The 13,769-nt window shown below is 29.9% G+C and overlaps 1 protein-coding gene across 4 annotated transcripts in view; it reads left to right on the top strand.

Annotated features, from left to right (window-relative positions):
* The window catches only part of LOC143068898 (uncharacterized), a 43,965-nt gene extending 31,857 nt beyond the window's left edge, over window positions 1-12,108 (top strand). For 2 of the 4 annotated variants that reach the window (XM_076243251.1, XM_076243252.1), the window contains exons 11-20: window positions 644-723; window positions 1,162-1,291; window positions 2,558-2,630; window positions 3,453-3,526; window positions 4,037-4,220; window positions 4,634-4,726; window positions 5,107-5,158; window positions 5,459-5,608; window positions 6,042-6,132; window positions 7,142-12,108. In XM_076243251.1, coding sequence (XP_076099366.1) covers window positions 644-723; window positions 1,162-1,291; window positions 2,558-2,630; window positions 3,453-3,526; window positions 4,037-4,220; window positions 4,634-4,726; window positions 5,107-5,158; window positions 5,459-5,608; window positions 6,042-6,132; window positions 7,142-7,174 — 960 coding nt within the window. In that variant the 3' untranslated portion in view covers window positions 7,175-12,108. Of the gene's footprint in view, window positions 1-643; window positions 724-1,161; window positions 1,292-2,557; window positions 2,631-3,452; window positions 3,527-4,036; window positions 4,221-4,633; window positions 4,727-5,106; window positions 5,159-5,458; window positions 5,609-6,041; window positions 6,133-7,141 lie in introns of those variants that run through there. The other 2 variants (XR_012976269.1, XM_076243253.1) reach the window with 2 other exon arrangements.
* The last annotated feature ends 1,661 nt before the right edge of the window (window positions 12,109-13,769 follow it).

Here is a 13,769-nt window from a genome sequence, read left to right as displayed (position 1 = left end):
AACTTTTTCTCAAACTTTCAGGTTTTTAAACTCAGAATACCAAGTATTTATAGCCATTTTCTCCTAAATTTAAAATTATTTAATGTCAAAACAATGCCTTATCATGACTTCTGATGAAGAAATAAGCATACTTTTAACTGCATTTTAGAGCACACTGGTTTCCAAAGATCTGAAATACAGAATAGGCAAATCTTTTTATTTCAATTTCATATAATGAATGTTTTTATCGATTAAGTTAAAGAAACAAGGTTTCTTCAGTGATTTCCAGTTCTAAAAAAAGTTTCATAAAATTTGAAACCACAATAACCCTAAAATGGTTTTCATAATAACTATTTTGTTTAAAAATCTACTTATTCTTGCTTGTTTTTCCTGACCAACAATTTTCTGACTAAGATTTTTTTTAATGAAAAACATGTACTGCAGTGACTTACAGAAACAGCCACTAGTGATAAAAACTTAAGTATGATTGCATGGGGAAAAGCAGTGGTACTGATGTGTTTGGTTCATTGTAGGGTTCAGCTTGAAATTTTATTCACTTGCTTTATATGTTAATAGATATGAAATTTACCTGCCTGTAAACATTTTCATTTCATGCAAATTAACAATATTCTGTATTTTTTTAATACAATTTTAATAATTTCAGAGAGCAGATGATGAAGAAATTAAAAAAATAAAGAAGCATATAGATCAAAACCCTAATGTACCTCTTGATAAACCTGATCAGTAAGTATGATGTATTGATTATAAGTAAACGACAATTTGTGTGCAGAACGCTGTAAATTCAGAAATATTGTGTGGTTTTTATGAATGTGAATAATGCAACTTGGTGATTCTAACAATAATAAAAATTTGCATAATTGTTTTACGACATGAAATTTTTTATCATACTTATATGAGATATTTTTTATTCAAAATATGTAATGTACATTTATTGATGCAAGTTCTTATTATTACTCATTCTTTGTGTTATTGCTATTGTTGTACAATAACTAAATGTGTAAATATGGTAAAAATAATATGAAAAGTCTGCTGTAATGCAATACATCGACCATATATTTTAAACTGCCAGAAAAGCATTGATCTTTAATTTTAAAATTTCCATAACTTTGCACACAATAAATGTAGATTCCTGAAAATATAGTGATGTATTTTCTTCTTCAGGTTTCTGTATGATTTGACTGTGATACCAGATTTTGCAGAGAGAATGTTTTGTTTTTTGTTTCAAGAAAATTTCCAAGAAAGCATTTCTGTGATAGAGAATAAACTCAACAATTTAAAAATGACTTCTGATGTAAGATGTTATTATTTATGATAGTCATACTTCGAGAAAAATAGATTTACATATAAAGCATAACTGTAATCAGCACAGTTTGATATTTATTAGTCTCCTACTGACGAAGTCGAAAGGGGACTTTAGGTTTGCACTCTGTCCATCTGTCTGTCTGTCTGTCCATCCGTCAGTCCGGCAAATCAGTTTTTCACACTTTTTTTTCTTCATGCTTGTTAATATATATATTATGATAATTAGATGACTCAAAAAATGTATGGCTTAGAATTTTTTTTTTTTTTTTTTTATTTGATAGACTTAGATAGATTAGACTGTTGGTTTTCCCATTTGAATGGTTTTACACTAGTAATTTTGGGGCCTTTTAAAGCTTATTGTTCGATGTGAGCCAAGGCTCCGTGTTGAAGGCCGTACATTGACCTATAATGGTTTACCTTTTTTTTTAAATTGTTAATTTGGATGGAGAGTTGTTTCATTGGCACTCACACCACATCTTCCTATATCTATGGCTTAGAAAATAGGAATTCTTACCATTACTTCTTGTATGCCATATTTTGTAAGTTAATATATACAGTATAATGTTAGTCGTAACCGGCATTTTTAGGAGCTACCAACGTAATATACAGTATAAGGTTAGCCAGTACAGGCATTTTTAGGAGCTACCAACAAATACAAATTTTCGATTCATTTCAATTCCTGCATATATCTTCTGTAATGACAAGAATTTAATTTCTGGAAGAATTATTCCTTTGCCATTCATGATATGATTGATGTATGAAATAATAATTTAATTTTGGATGTAACACGTCTTCTGATTGGCTGATGTTATTTGTTATCAGCCCATAGACATAATTTAGTCGTGTGACAGTGACGTCATCAACAATTTTCGTGGTTTTCTACGGTTAAAAATGGAAATTAGAATTAAATTATAAGAAATGACTGTAATATTATTTCTGTCTATTCAAAATAACATAAAAAATGTGGTGCACACTGTTGAATAACACGCTACGCGCGTTATTCAGTGTGCACCAAATTTGTTTATGTTATTTCTTCATAAAAAAAAAAAAGAAAATTTTACAGTCATTCCTTAATTGTTTCATTGCAACTCCCATATGAGTTTTCTCCTTACCGAAACAAACTTTCAATCTTGAGGGTAACTGAGGATAAAAGATTTCAAAAGTTATGAGAAAATCTTGATCCAGAACTATGTGCTATGCAAATGGAAATCTTATTTTTACGTTTTTTTAATACAATGTGTTTTTGTTATTGTAGACATTGATGAATGGGAAAGGTGTGAAAGATGTATTAGGATTAGTGTTAGCAGTAGGAAATTATATGAATGGGGGTAAGTATTTCAAAATAATTTTACAAAGTGTAGAATATACTTACTTATGTATTTAGTTATGTTGTTGATTTACTCATTTGTCATTTTCTTCTGTAAAATCTTATAAATCCTTGACATAACTTAATCATATTTTTATGCTTAAATAAATCTTTTATGTTCAAAGTATTAAGGTAAATTTTGACAGCGGTCTGCATTTTTGTTATTCTTTCAAAAAATTGTCACAGTATATGGTATTATTATATATTTAGTAGTAAATACACATAAATTGTATGTGTAATACAATCAATGGCAAGCATGCTGTATCAGTCACCCGTGATGATATCGATATCAGCATGGTTGCAAAAGCTTTATCACACCTTTAATCTGTATGACGTCACGTCTTCGATTGCAGTCATGGTTGCAAAGGCTTTATCAAATCCCTAATCTGTAGGACGTCATGTCAAACCTATAATCTGTATGGCGTCATTTCAAACCTCCTTATCTGTATGACATGTTACATAAAAAACATCTACTTGAGGTATATGTATATAATAAAGTGTATATGATATGGCTTTTTCAATATCACACATTATATCAACCCTCAACCAATATAATCCCTCGAGCAGAGCTCTTGGGATTATTTTGGTGTCTCGGGTTGATACAGATGCGATATTGAAAAAGCCATATGATATTCTCTATTTTATTTTAAAATTTTAATGTATTATTTGTATGCACCATTTCTTGAAATTGTTATAATTAATCTCTCCTTTTTGCAACAGTCGTAGTAATAAATGCATGCAAAAATTCTAGAACTAAAGTATGTTAATTGAATTGAATTTTTAGGAAATAGAAGTAGAGGTCAAGCTGATGGTTTTGATATTAGTATACTGCCAAGATTAAAAGATGTAAAAACAAAGGTATGTTGAACCTTTTTTATTGCAACCATCTGTCTTTCCATCCATGTCTCTTGTATCGTCTTCTCCTAAACAAGTGATGGTTTTGAATGAAACTTTCCAAGAATCTTCTGTTTTGAATTGCATTTTTTGTCTCCCTTTATTGATAAGAATGCTTTGTTTGTGTTTGCTATAACAAAATCATGGACACATTTTGTTACACCTGAAAACTGGAAATATATAGGAGAAACATATTCTGTGATTGCACATGAGTTAAAATATTTCTCGCCTACTTGATATTGATAGGGAAATATTCTGTAGCTTTCTTTTAGTTTACTTGAAAGAAAACAATAGATGACCACCTGAATTTTTTCTTTTTCTAAAATGCCACCATATTAAAAAAAAATTGGCTTATATTTGGTCATAAAAAATTGATTATAAAAATGAAAAATTCTTCACTCGCAACAGAAGAATAATCTTTATACATTTATACTTCATGGCAATATCTAACAAGGTACAACTTGTTTATTCCAGGATAATAGATCCAGTTTGCTACAGTTTGTTGTAATGACTTATATAAAGAAGTTTGATTATGATAATGCTGGAACAGAAAAGGCCATTTTACCACTTCCTGATTCTAGTGACATCTCACAAGGCATGCAGGTTAACTTTGATGACATCGATAAAGAATTAAAGAGAATAAAGAAAGATTTTGATGGTAATTCAGGTTTTGATATAGCCTTTTTTAATCAGATTTATTTAGCAATACTTTTGAAATGAAATGTTTGAGCCATTGATTAAGAATGAATCGTTTGATTAAATGTTTAAACCTTACCCATTGATACTGAAATATTTGCTTTTATAAGATGTATCCTAATTTCAATATGATATTCATTGTTTAAGCTGATGCATAGTTAAAAACAAACTTAAGAAGGCCTAGAAGGGGTTTGCAGAATAGAGGATAATGAACAGGTGCTAAAATATATCAATTGGATAATAACAGAGGGATAGAGTGCTTAGAGTGCAAAACAAAATATATGCAAAATTTCATTAAAATTGAAGAATACAAAATGAAGATGCTCACTCATGGTTAGATTAGATTTGGTTTCACTGTATTTACTTTACTTGCAGCTGCTCTTAAAAGATCAAATAAAGTAATTAAACATGCTCATGAAGATGATCTCCAACCATTTAAAGCTGTCATGGAGGATTTCTTTGAAAAGGGTATGTAACATTGAATTCATCTTGAACATAAATACATAAAGGGTTAATTTAAAGTCTGGTATTGTTTACCCTTTGTAGATGGACCAGTTAAATCTTCACTTTGATCCTTAATCATGTTTCATGACCTTACACAATGTATTGAAATGAATAGTGAAATGGTCATGAAGGATAACTTTGCCATAAAATGTCAACAACAAAAATAATTCCTGAAAGTGAGGGATAAATGATTCTATAATGTCATGGCTGAATGTACACAGTCTGTGTAATAATATTACTGACACTGATCTGACACACAATGTACTGCTATATGTTATGATCATACAAATATATGCAGAATCCATAAATGTTCACAATAATAAGATGTTAATTTTCATTTTCAGGTAAAAATGACCTACAAGAACAAGACGATTCTATCAAAGAGGCTAAAATAATGTAAGTAGAAGTCTTTGGATTATTTTTTGTAAAATGTAGAATATATCTTTGCAAGAATTAACTGACAAAATAAGGGTAATTGCTCATGTTGCTAATGGATGGAAAATTGTGGTTTGAGCTGTCAAAAACTAGCAGATATCATTTATATACTTCTTGAAAAAAAGTTATTCTGTTTAAGAAGTTGCACAAAGACAACATTCATGCCAAAAAAGATGGAAACAAAAATTAAAAGTTTTAAACAAAGAAAACTAAAGATTGAATGTAAATTTTATCAATTTTCTATTTTTTATCAATTTACAGGTTTGATGAAATTGTGATTTACTTTTGTGTAAAACCAAAGTCAGGAGATAAGTTTGTTACTCCAGAGTATTTCTTTTCATCATGGTCAGCATTCTGTGGAGACTTTAAACAGATGTGGAAGAAAGAACAACAAAAAGTCCTTAAAATAAAGTAAGCTTACCCATAAGTCATACTCAATGAATAAATGCTTTGAAAAAGTTTTTTTAGGCTGATAGTTAGATGTTGTAGTATGGTTTCAATTCTTGCATAAGATCATTACTGTAAATTCTGTACATGTGTGTTTCAGAAGATATAACCAATTTCAGATTCTATTTTTTATATCTCTTTCAAAAAATATTGCTTCCCCTTGTCCTGATGACAATAAGTTTAAATGTAAAATAGCTTTGGGAATTGGACTTGAACTTAATGTATTCTTTTAAAGATTCCAGATTTGTTTGACCTTTTACACTAAGAAATTGTCTAGCCTTTCCTGCATATTTCATTTAGCTGTCTTATAATTTCTCTTTATTGTTGAAATGAATTGATAAATCTCACAATTTTATGGTACTGCATATGCTTTATATATTGCTTTAAAATTTACCAGAATACAAGAAGCAGAGAAAAGATTTAAGCAATTACAGGAGGGTAAAAAGGCTGCCTTATTGAATACAAGAACAAGAAAAGCTGGCAGTTTGGTAAGTTGTAAATTGTAAAGAAAAATATAAGATTAAGATACTGTTAGAAATAGAATTTTGTAAAAAGTAAGAGAGCATTTATCTAATACATGAACAAGAACTAGAAAATATATGATTGTCATATGTCATAGCCTAATGTTTTTATGCCCCACCTACGATAGTAGAGAGGCATTATGTTTTCTGGTCTGTGGCTCCGTTCGTCCATACACCTTATCGCTAATCCCGGCTGACCCGGCCGCTTGAACTTTTGACGCATACAACAATCACTTTTCCATTGTGGCGTCAGATATTTTGTTTTATGACGTCAAAATTTTACGGGAACCTGTGTGATTTTCAGTAATGGCGGACAAATAGCGATAAGGTGTATTCCTTCGTCTGTCCAGTTTCAGGTTAAAGTTTTTGGTCGAGTTTTTGATGAAGTTGAAGTCCAATCAACCTGAAACTTAGTATATATGTTCCTTATGATATGATCTTTCTAATTTTAATGTCAAATTAGAGTTCTGACCCCAATTTCACGGTCCACTGAACATAGAAAATGATAGTGCGAGTGGGGCATCCGTGTACTGGGGACACATTCGTGTTTTGATTATTGAAGAATTTGGTTTTGCTGTCAGCTCTTAAGATAGTTTCTTCTGATTTATTCATAACTTTATTAGACTTGGAAGGATCTTGAGCTTTGCATATTATATAGCCACATCCATGTCTATTGTTGAACACTGTATTTGGTCCTCTAGATTGGTTATTTGTGATGTTAGGTTGCTGTCCCTTTGATATATACATCTCCTTTTATTTATACTTATTATGGACAATAAAAACAGAATAGAAAGTGCAATATTATTTTACAAAAGATTAGAACTCTGTAGGATTGTCAAATAAAAAAGGCAGATATCTGCATTTTCGATGGATTTAAAATAAAAACATGAAGCAATAGAAAAAAGTTTATTTGAGCTTATATTTCCTGTAGGATTTAAAAGCTTGTATATATACTAATATTCTTTTTATTTTGCAGAAAGACAAATTGGCAAGAAAAAACATGTTGTGATGAAAGAACACAGGAAGGGACACACCTCTGTCTCATATTCCATTAATCCATTTGAATGATACTTCTTGTACAATGGAGGGTACAGTTGTTATTTTGCTGCAGCTAACTTGCCAGACTTTAAACCATTATAACAGGTTATAGTCAAAGAACTGTTTTGTAGTTATGGTAAAGTCCAAAACCTTACATCTACAGTGGCATACTTCCCAAGTATGCAACTATAAAAATAGGTGGTTTCCCATTTTATAAATAACTATAAAAATAGGTGGTTTCCCATTTTATAAATAACTGTAAAAATAGGTGGTTTCCCATTTTATAAATAATTTTATCAAGAGTTGGAAAATGATAGATGGACTTTTCACAGGTGACTAATGTGCTCTGAGGTACCTTTAAACATAATGAAGTTGAAATCTACAGTTGCATGTTATAGGTTTATACTATCATTTAGAACTCTGCTGGATTAATCTGAAGATCTTACTTATATTTGATTTAAAGATATTAAGTTTAGTTTATAGACAAATTTAAATACTGCTTTTAATTCGGTTGTGTACATTTTTAAAGTTTATGAATTGTAGATTATCTATTAAAATGTAAACAGAAGATTGAAAATTGTTAAAATAGTTGTGACTCTATGCATTTATTTTTATAGCATTGTTTTTGCTGTTATTTTTTTTAAGTGTTTTGTGATGTAAGATATTTGTGATATTTATTGAAGTTTTGCTTCTATCTTGTTACTATCGTTTTTGTTTACCGTCATGACATTTTTATTTGAAAGAATATATTTTCATCTTTGTAACAGACTCTTACTGGTTAGTGATATATCTATTTAGAGTTAAAGTTACAAAGAAATCAGGTTTAAGAACAACTTATTTTTTTGGCCTATGATTTTATATATATATTTGATCTAAAACATGAATCTAAACAGATTATATGACCATTAGCATTCTTTTGGGATTTTTTTATGGTTAGCGGTAATGGGTAATTAGGTGAAGTTAAGATTAAGGTGGTACCTAACACTACAGGGAGATAACTCTGTAATATCAGCTAAACGTTTTAATTATGTTGTGTTGTGAAGACAATATAAAGCTTCTCAATGATCAAAATTAGTGTTTGTCAAACTGCTTTATAACAAGTGTAATTTTTCTGATAAAACGCTTGGTTCAAATTTTTTGAATTTTTTATATTTTTGTTAAAGGGTCAAAGTGAATACTTTGTCAAAATTTTATGAAAATTAAACGAGCCAAATTAATTTTAGTGAAAGTGTTGGGTACCACCTTAAATTACTAATGATAGTCTGATACATTATAACAGGTTCATGCATATGTTAATTGTTTCTTTTGAATTTTTTGTAACTTGAATATAAGTTTTAGTATGCTATAAATCAAATATTAGAAATAGTATTAGAAATAGGTCTGTTACATTCTAATCACTTTGACCTACATTTTACACTTGATTAATTTTTTCTTAGTTTTACATGTAGGTTAATATCCCTGAACCCAATTGAGGTATAATTGTATTTTTTTTTACAACTACAGGGTTCCTATGCAGGACATAGGATTTCTTCGAAATGTTTTATATGCTGGGTAATTTTCATCATTACAATACTACGACTAATTTCAGAAACATTTTTGTACCCATACAGACACATTTTATATCATTGTTTCTGACATAAGTTTTTATAAGATACTTGCAATAATACAATCTGAAGCATCAGCATGTATGACTTATATGATGATTTGTAGTCATGTAAAAATGACAGTACTGGCAATCTTTGCAAAATATTTATATTTTAGGCATATTGTATTTTAATTTCAGTATCATCAGTACACTGAATTTACTCCACATATATTAACAGAAAAAGGTGGGGGTAGATGACTTTATTAAATGATAAGGTATTTGTGATAGTTTCGTTAATGCTTTATAAGCATTCATGTGAAACAGAGTGTTACTCACAAGATTACAATATGTACATGAAAATGTTTGACACAATTGTACTAAACATTTAAAAGAGTTATGTCCCTTAACTTGGATTAATCTCCCATTTACACTTATTTTTGTTTCCTCATTTTACCATTAACTGAAGAAAGCTAACCACTGATATAATTCAAAACCTTGCCATCATTTGAATCTCTGTATTTTTGTGAATTCTAATTTCTTTTAGATATATATGTGTTCCGATCTAGTTTTTGCAATCTCAATTTTGATATTTTACCTTTATAGAACTTTGCAATCCTTTTTTTTTTCATTTCATCAGTTTACTTTGATAAAGACATGCAGAAATTTTATATAGATTTTCATCCTAAAAAGAACATTTTTTCCCCATTTATTTATTGACCCTCTCAACCCCTCATCACTAAACAATCATTTACACAGTCAAGTTTAATTTACAATCATGAATATCATTTTAGAAGATTTTTATAAAGTTATTACAAAACCCTCAATATTTTACTAAATTTATTCATTCTCATTTATTTGTTTTGTATCTAGAAATAAAAATTGAGAATTGAATAAAACAATCTATAACCAGTTAATGGTTCACACTAATAATTTTTTTTTTATTATTTCTGAATAAACAGAAGTTATGCATTTCCATTGATGATCATTATTGAACAGTTCACTACATTCCATTTGTTGCTGTATTTGTCGTGTTGCAACATTTTATCTTTGCATTCCATGTTTTGTTTAGGAATTATTCCTTCAGTTGCCATTTTGGTGTGTTATAATACTAAATCATTGCATTCCATGTTTTATTTTGGACTGTTTAGAAGGAAGTTTTGTGCTTATTTTGTGATATGTGTTTTTTTGAAATCCAGATATGTAAATATGAATTGTTTAGTTCTAGTCATAACAAATTAGGTGCCTTGTTGACTAATATATATCGCTGTTATTTATGAAAGGAACTTTTTGCTTCATGGTTTCAAAAAAATCATTTGCTAAAAATATCAAATTCCATTTTTTCATCTCGTTTTCATGCATTCCATTTCCCCTATTCAACTATGTTCACTGAATGCATAAATTTTAAGTATTCCTATTTTTGAGGAAACATTTATGTTGATCTATGGTGAATTTATTGATTATAGTGAAACATATTGTAGATAAAGATATATTGTTTAGCTTTTCTTTCTATTACTTAGAATTGATGATGTTCAGCATACAAAACTCATTTAAAACTTTTATCCCTGTATTTACTACCAGTGAGAATGAGGCAGTTGAAAAATGGTACATTGTTATATGTGTACAAATCATTAATTTTTACATTTTATTTAGAATACAAACATTATGATCATATTTTTCTAATTAGTAATTTGAAATTTATAAATACATGTAATTTTAATGATGACTTTGTCAAAAAATTATCAGAAGATATGCTAGATAAAAAAAATTGTAGTTTCTAATCCCCAAAATGAAATATTCATTAATCTTCATCACAGAATTTACATTTTAGTGGTAATTGATTGATATTATCATTTTTTTTTTTTTTATTAAACTTACCGGATATGGGTTCATTCAAACAGACAGGGTCAAATAGCCCAGCAATTTTTATATAGACAACTGATTAACATCTTGATATTATTTTATGTATGTATCAGCATCATTAAGTAGTAGGGGCCTCGTTGGCTAAGTGGCCTAAAAAGGTTCATCTGTTGTGTCACTAGCCTGTCAATACTGAGGTCGTGAGTTCAATCCCTCCCCCATGTGACAGGTGTGTTTGACTCCAATCTTAATTACTAGGGTCCTCAGCTTCTATTTTCTACAGGGCACTCTGGTTTCCTCCACCAATATAAAAAAAGGCTGCCACAAAATAGCCTACAGTGCTGAAAGTGGCATTGAACACCAATTAATCATTAAGAAGGGATATGGAGTATTTGGTGTGAGTTATGCAATACATGTACTACTGTTTTCAGTAGATAATTAAAAAAAAAAACAGGAGTTTTTCTCAGTATCAAAGATAATCATGATAACATAATTGTTTAAGACATTCAGGGTTACTTTTTTTCAGATAATTTAAATCTGTTCTTTAGATTATTTAGTGGTTGTATATATTGTGAAAATGGCACAAGTAAAAAATTATTCTATCACAACTCAGAATCAGTAGTTCTAGACATAGTCTTATAAGTTACTGAATTTGTAGAGTTATTATTTGTTAGCAGATACATATGTTACACCTTGTTAAAGAACACACATGTATATTGCATTTATATATTTTATTATTGTTTAGTTAGGTGTATCCAATTACACAACATCTGAAAATACCATTGAAATTAACTATCTGGTTCAGTTCATCTAGTTTTGTACTTTTGTTCTCTTTTAAAACAAAGTAATATTGAATAAGCTGTCAGTCATTTATTATTATGAAACTTAGTCTGTCATATTGTTTGTATTGGTGGCAAAAAGTACAGCCTCACTGTTGCGCCATGATTTGTAAGGGGTATAATCAATGTTTCAATGGTCATTTTACACACATTATTTCAGTACAGGACCCAATTTCTCAAGAGATCTATAAATCTAATATTGCTTTAGGAACTTGTTAAAAGAGCAATCTCAGACTTCATAACTTGATACAAGTACAAATTATATATTTAAATCTCAGACTTCAGAACATCATACAAGTACAACTTATATATTTAAATCTCAGACTTCAAAACATCATACAAGTACAACTTATATATTTAAATTTTCAAAGTTCTGAAGAATTTATGACTGGTTCAGTGCACCATTAATGAAACAATAGCTTGCCGCCTTTTCTTGAAATATTTTGCTACAGGATTTTATAACTTTGTGGTATAGAATGTGAAAACCATAAATACAGAAAGTTATATGAACTAACACTATCATTCCATATGCCAGTTTCTCTATGAGATTTGTTACTTTTTTTAATATTTTTATAGAGTAAGCATTGATACTTTTTACTAAAGGCAATAAAGCATTTCATTATACTTATGTTTTCTTCCTTTTTATTGGGTATTTAATACAAATATATATTGTCTAAAATTGTGAAGAAAGGCAAATTACAAATGTCCCAGACTTCAAGGCAATTTACATAAGTCTGAATGGAACATTTAATCCTTCAAGAAGAGTGCAGGGAATGAGCATGTTTAAATATCTCTTGCAAACAACTCTCTGGGAGAGCCATAGATGACCTGTTCCAGTAATAAATACTGTGTTCTCCTATCAAACCTGATGCACAATGGCAATCGAAAGTTTATTGATTGTATATCCTGGTTATGCATGTACATGTAATATTAGCCACTGGTATTGAAAAATAAAATCAGTCATCAATCTTTAGTAACGATCTCCAAAAAAAACATACCATCAAACAGTGCCTATGTTGCTGACTTCATATAGAGGCTTTCTAACACAATTATATGGTTCAAAACTGTCTACATTGCCTCATTATGTGATGTGGTGTACTATGTTACTTTGATATATCAACACTGTGACATCTTTTCCGTACATACTTAGACCCATTGCCTCTTTATAGGATTTTCCTGTCTGCTCGATTCCTTATAGCTAGAATATGTTCCTCTTTTGTGGATTTAAAAAATGTACTTACTTAGCAGGGGCGGATCCAGCCATTTTGAAAAGGGGTGTTCCAGCTATATGTCCCCATTCAAATGCATTGATTGACAAAAAAAGGAGGGGTTTCAACCCCTGGATCCACAATGCTTAGCAACTTCCTATTATTTTTAACATAAACATCTTTTTAAAAGTAATTTCTTACTTTTTATGGGGACCTGGTCTCATTCTGATTTGACCTTCCAGGGACAAATCCAAGGGACTTGGAGGACAGAAGTGGATGTGTGTCCCTATTAAATTTGGAGCAGGATATCAACAAAATGCTATCTTTATCTGCACAGCAACATATTAAGAGCTGGGCTCCTTCTAAACTCAAAAGAGTTTTCAACCGCCCCGGGCAACATGTGATTCAGATCCATGATTTCTGTTTATATCTAATCTTATGATCTATGAACTAGGATGTCAGTTGTTTGTGGCTTTGGGGGTGGGGTACATTAATGATGTGTACCTCACATCTTCAATTCACAGTCCTGTAATACAACCTATCATCAGAAAAATTGAAATGCAAAAAAAGTGTATTGACCAGTTCAATCAAGACAATCATAAAAAGACAAACATTACACAGGCAGAGAAATCATGGTAAAGCAAAATGAAACAGTCAAAAATCTTTTGAACAATATGATCATGGCAACAAATTAAAAATAAAAACTAACACTCTTGAGGATTATTGTCTGGATTAACTATGTAGAAGATAAAAAAAACTACTAGTATCAGAAATCTATTGAACAATTAAGACCAAGACTTGCACACAATTCTACAGAAGAACATACATGCATGTGAACAATTCAGCACTTTAAAATTTAAAGCCGCTTAATAAAGGATACTAAATACTAAAAACGCAAAGGATAACTCATTTTATACCAAGTTTTGTTGGCAAACAACTCATTAGAACTTATGTTTTGTCCTTGTGTACACTAAACTGACTTTGAATAAAGCTTATTTATCATTTATTGATATGATGACACTTTACTTCATATATGTATGCATTTTTGGACCAGAATTTTTACTTTCACGTTAACAA

The sequence above is a fragment of the Mytilus galloprovincialis genome, chromosome 3, assembly GCF_965363235.1.
Source record: "Mytilus galloprovincialis chromosome 3, xbMytGall1.hap1.1, whole genome shotgun sequence".
Lineage (NCBI taxonomy): Eukaryota > Metazoa > Mollusca > Bivalvia > Mytilida > Mytilidae > Mytilus > Mytilus galloprovincialis.
The sequence above is the reverse complement of the archived record's forward strand: the minus strand, read 5'-3'. Positions and strand labels throughout refer to the sequence as shown.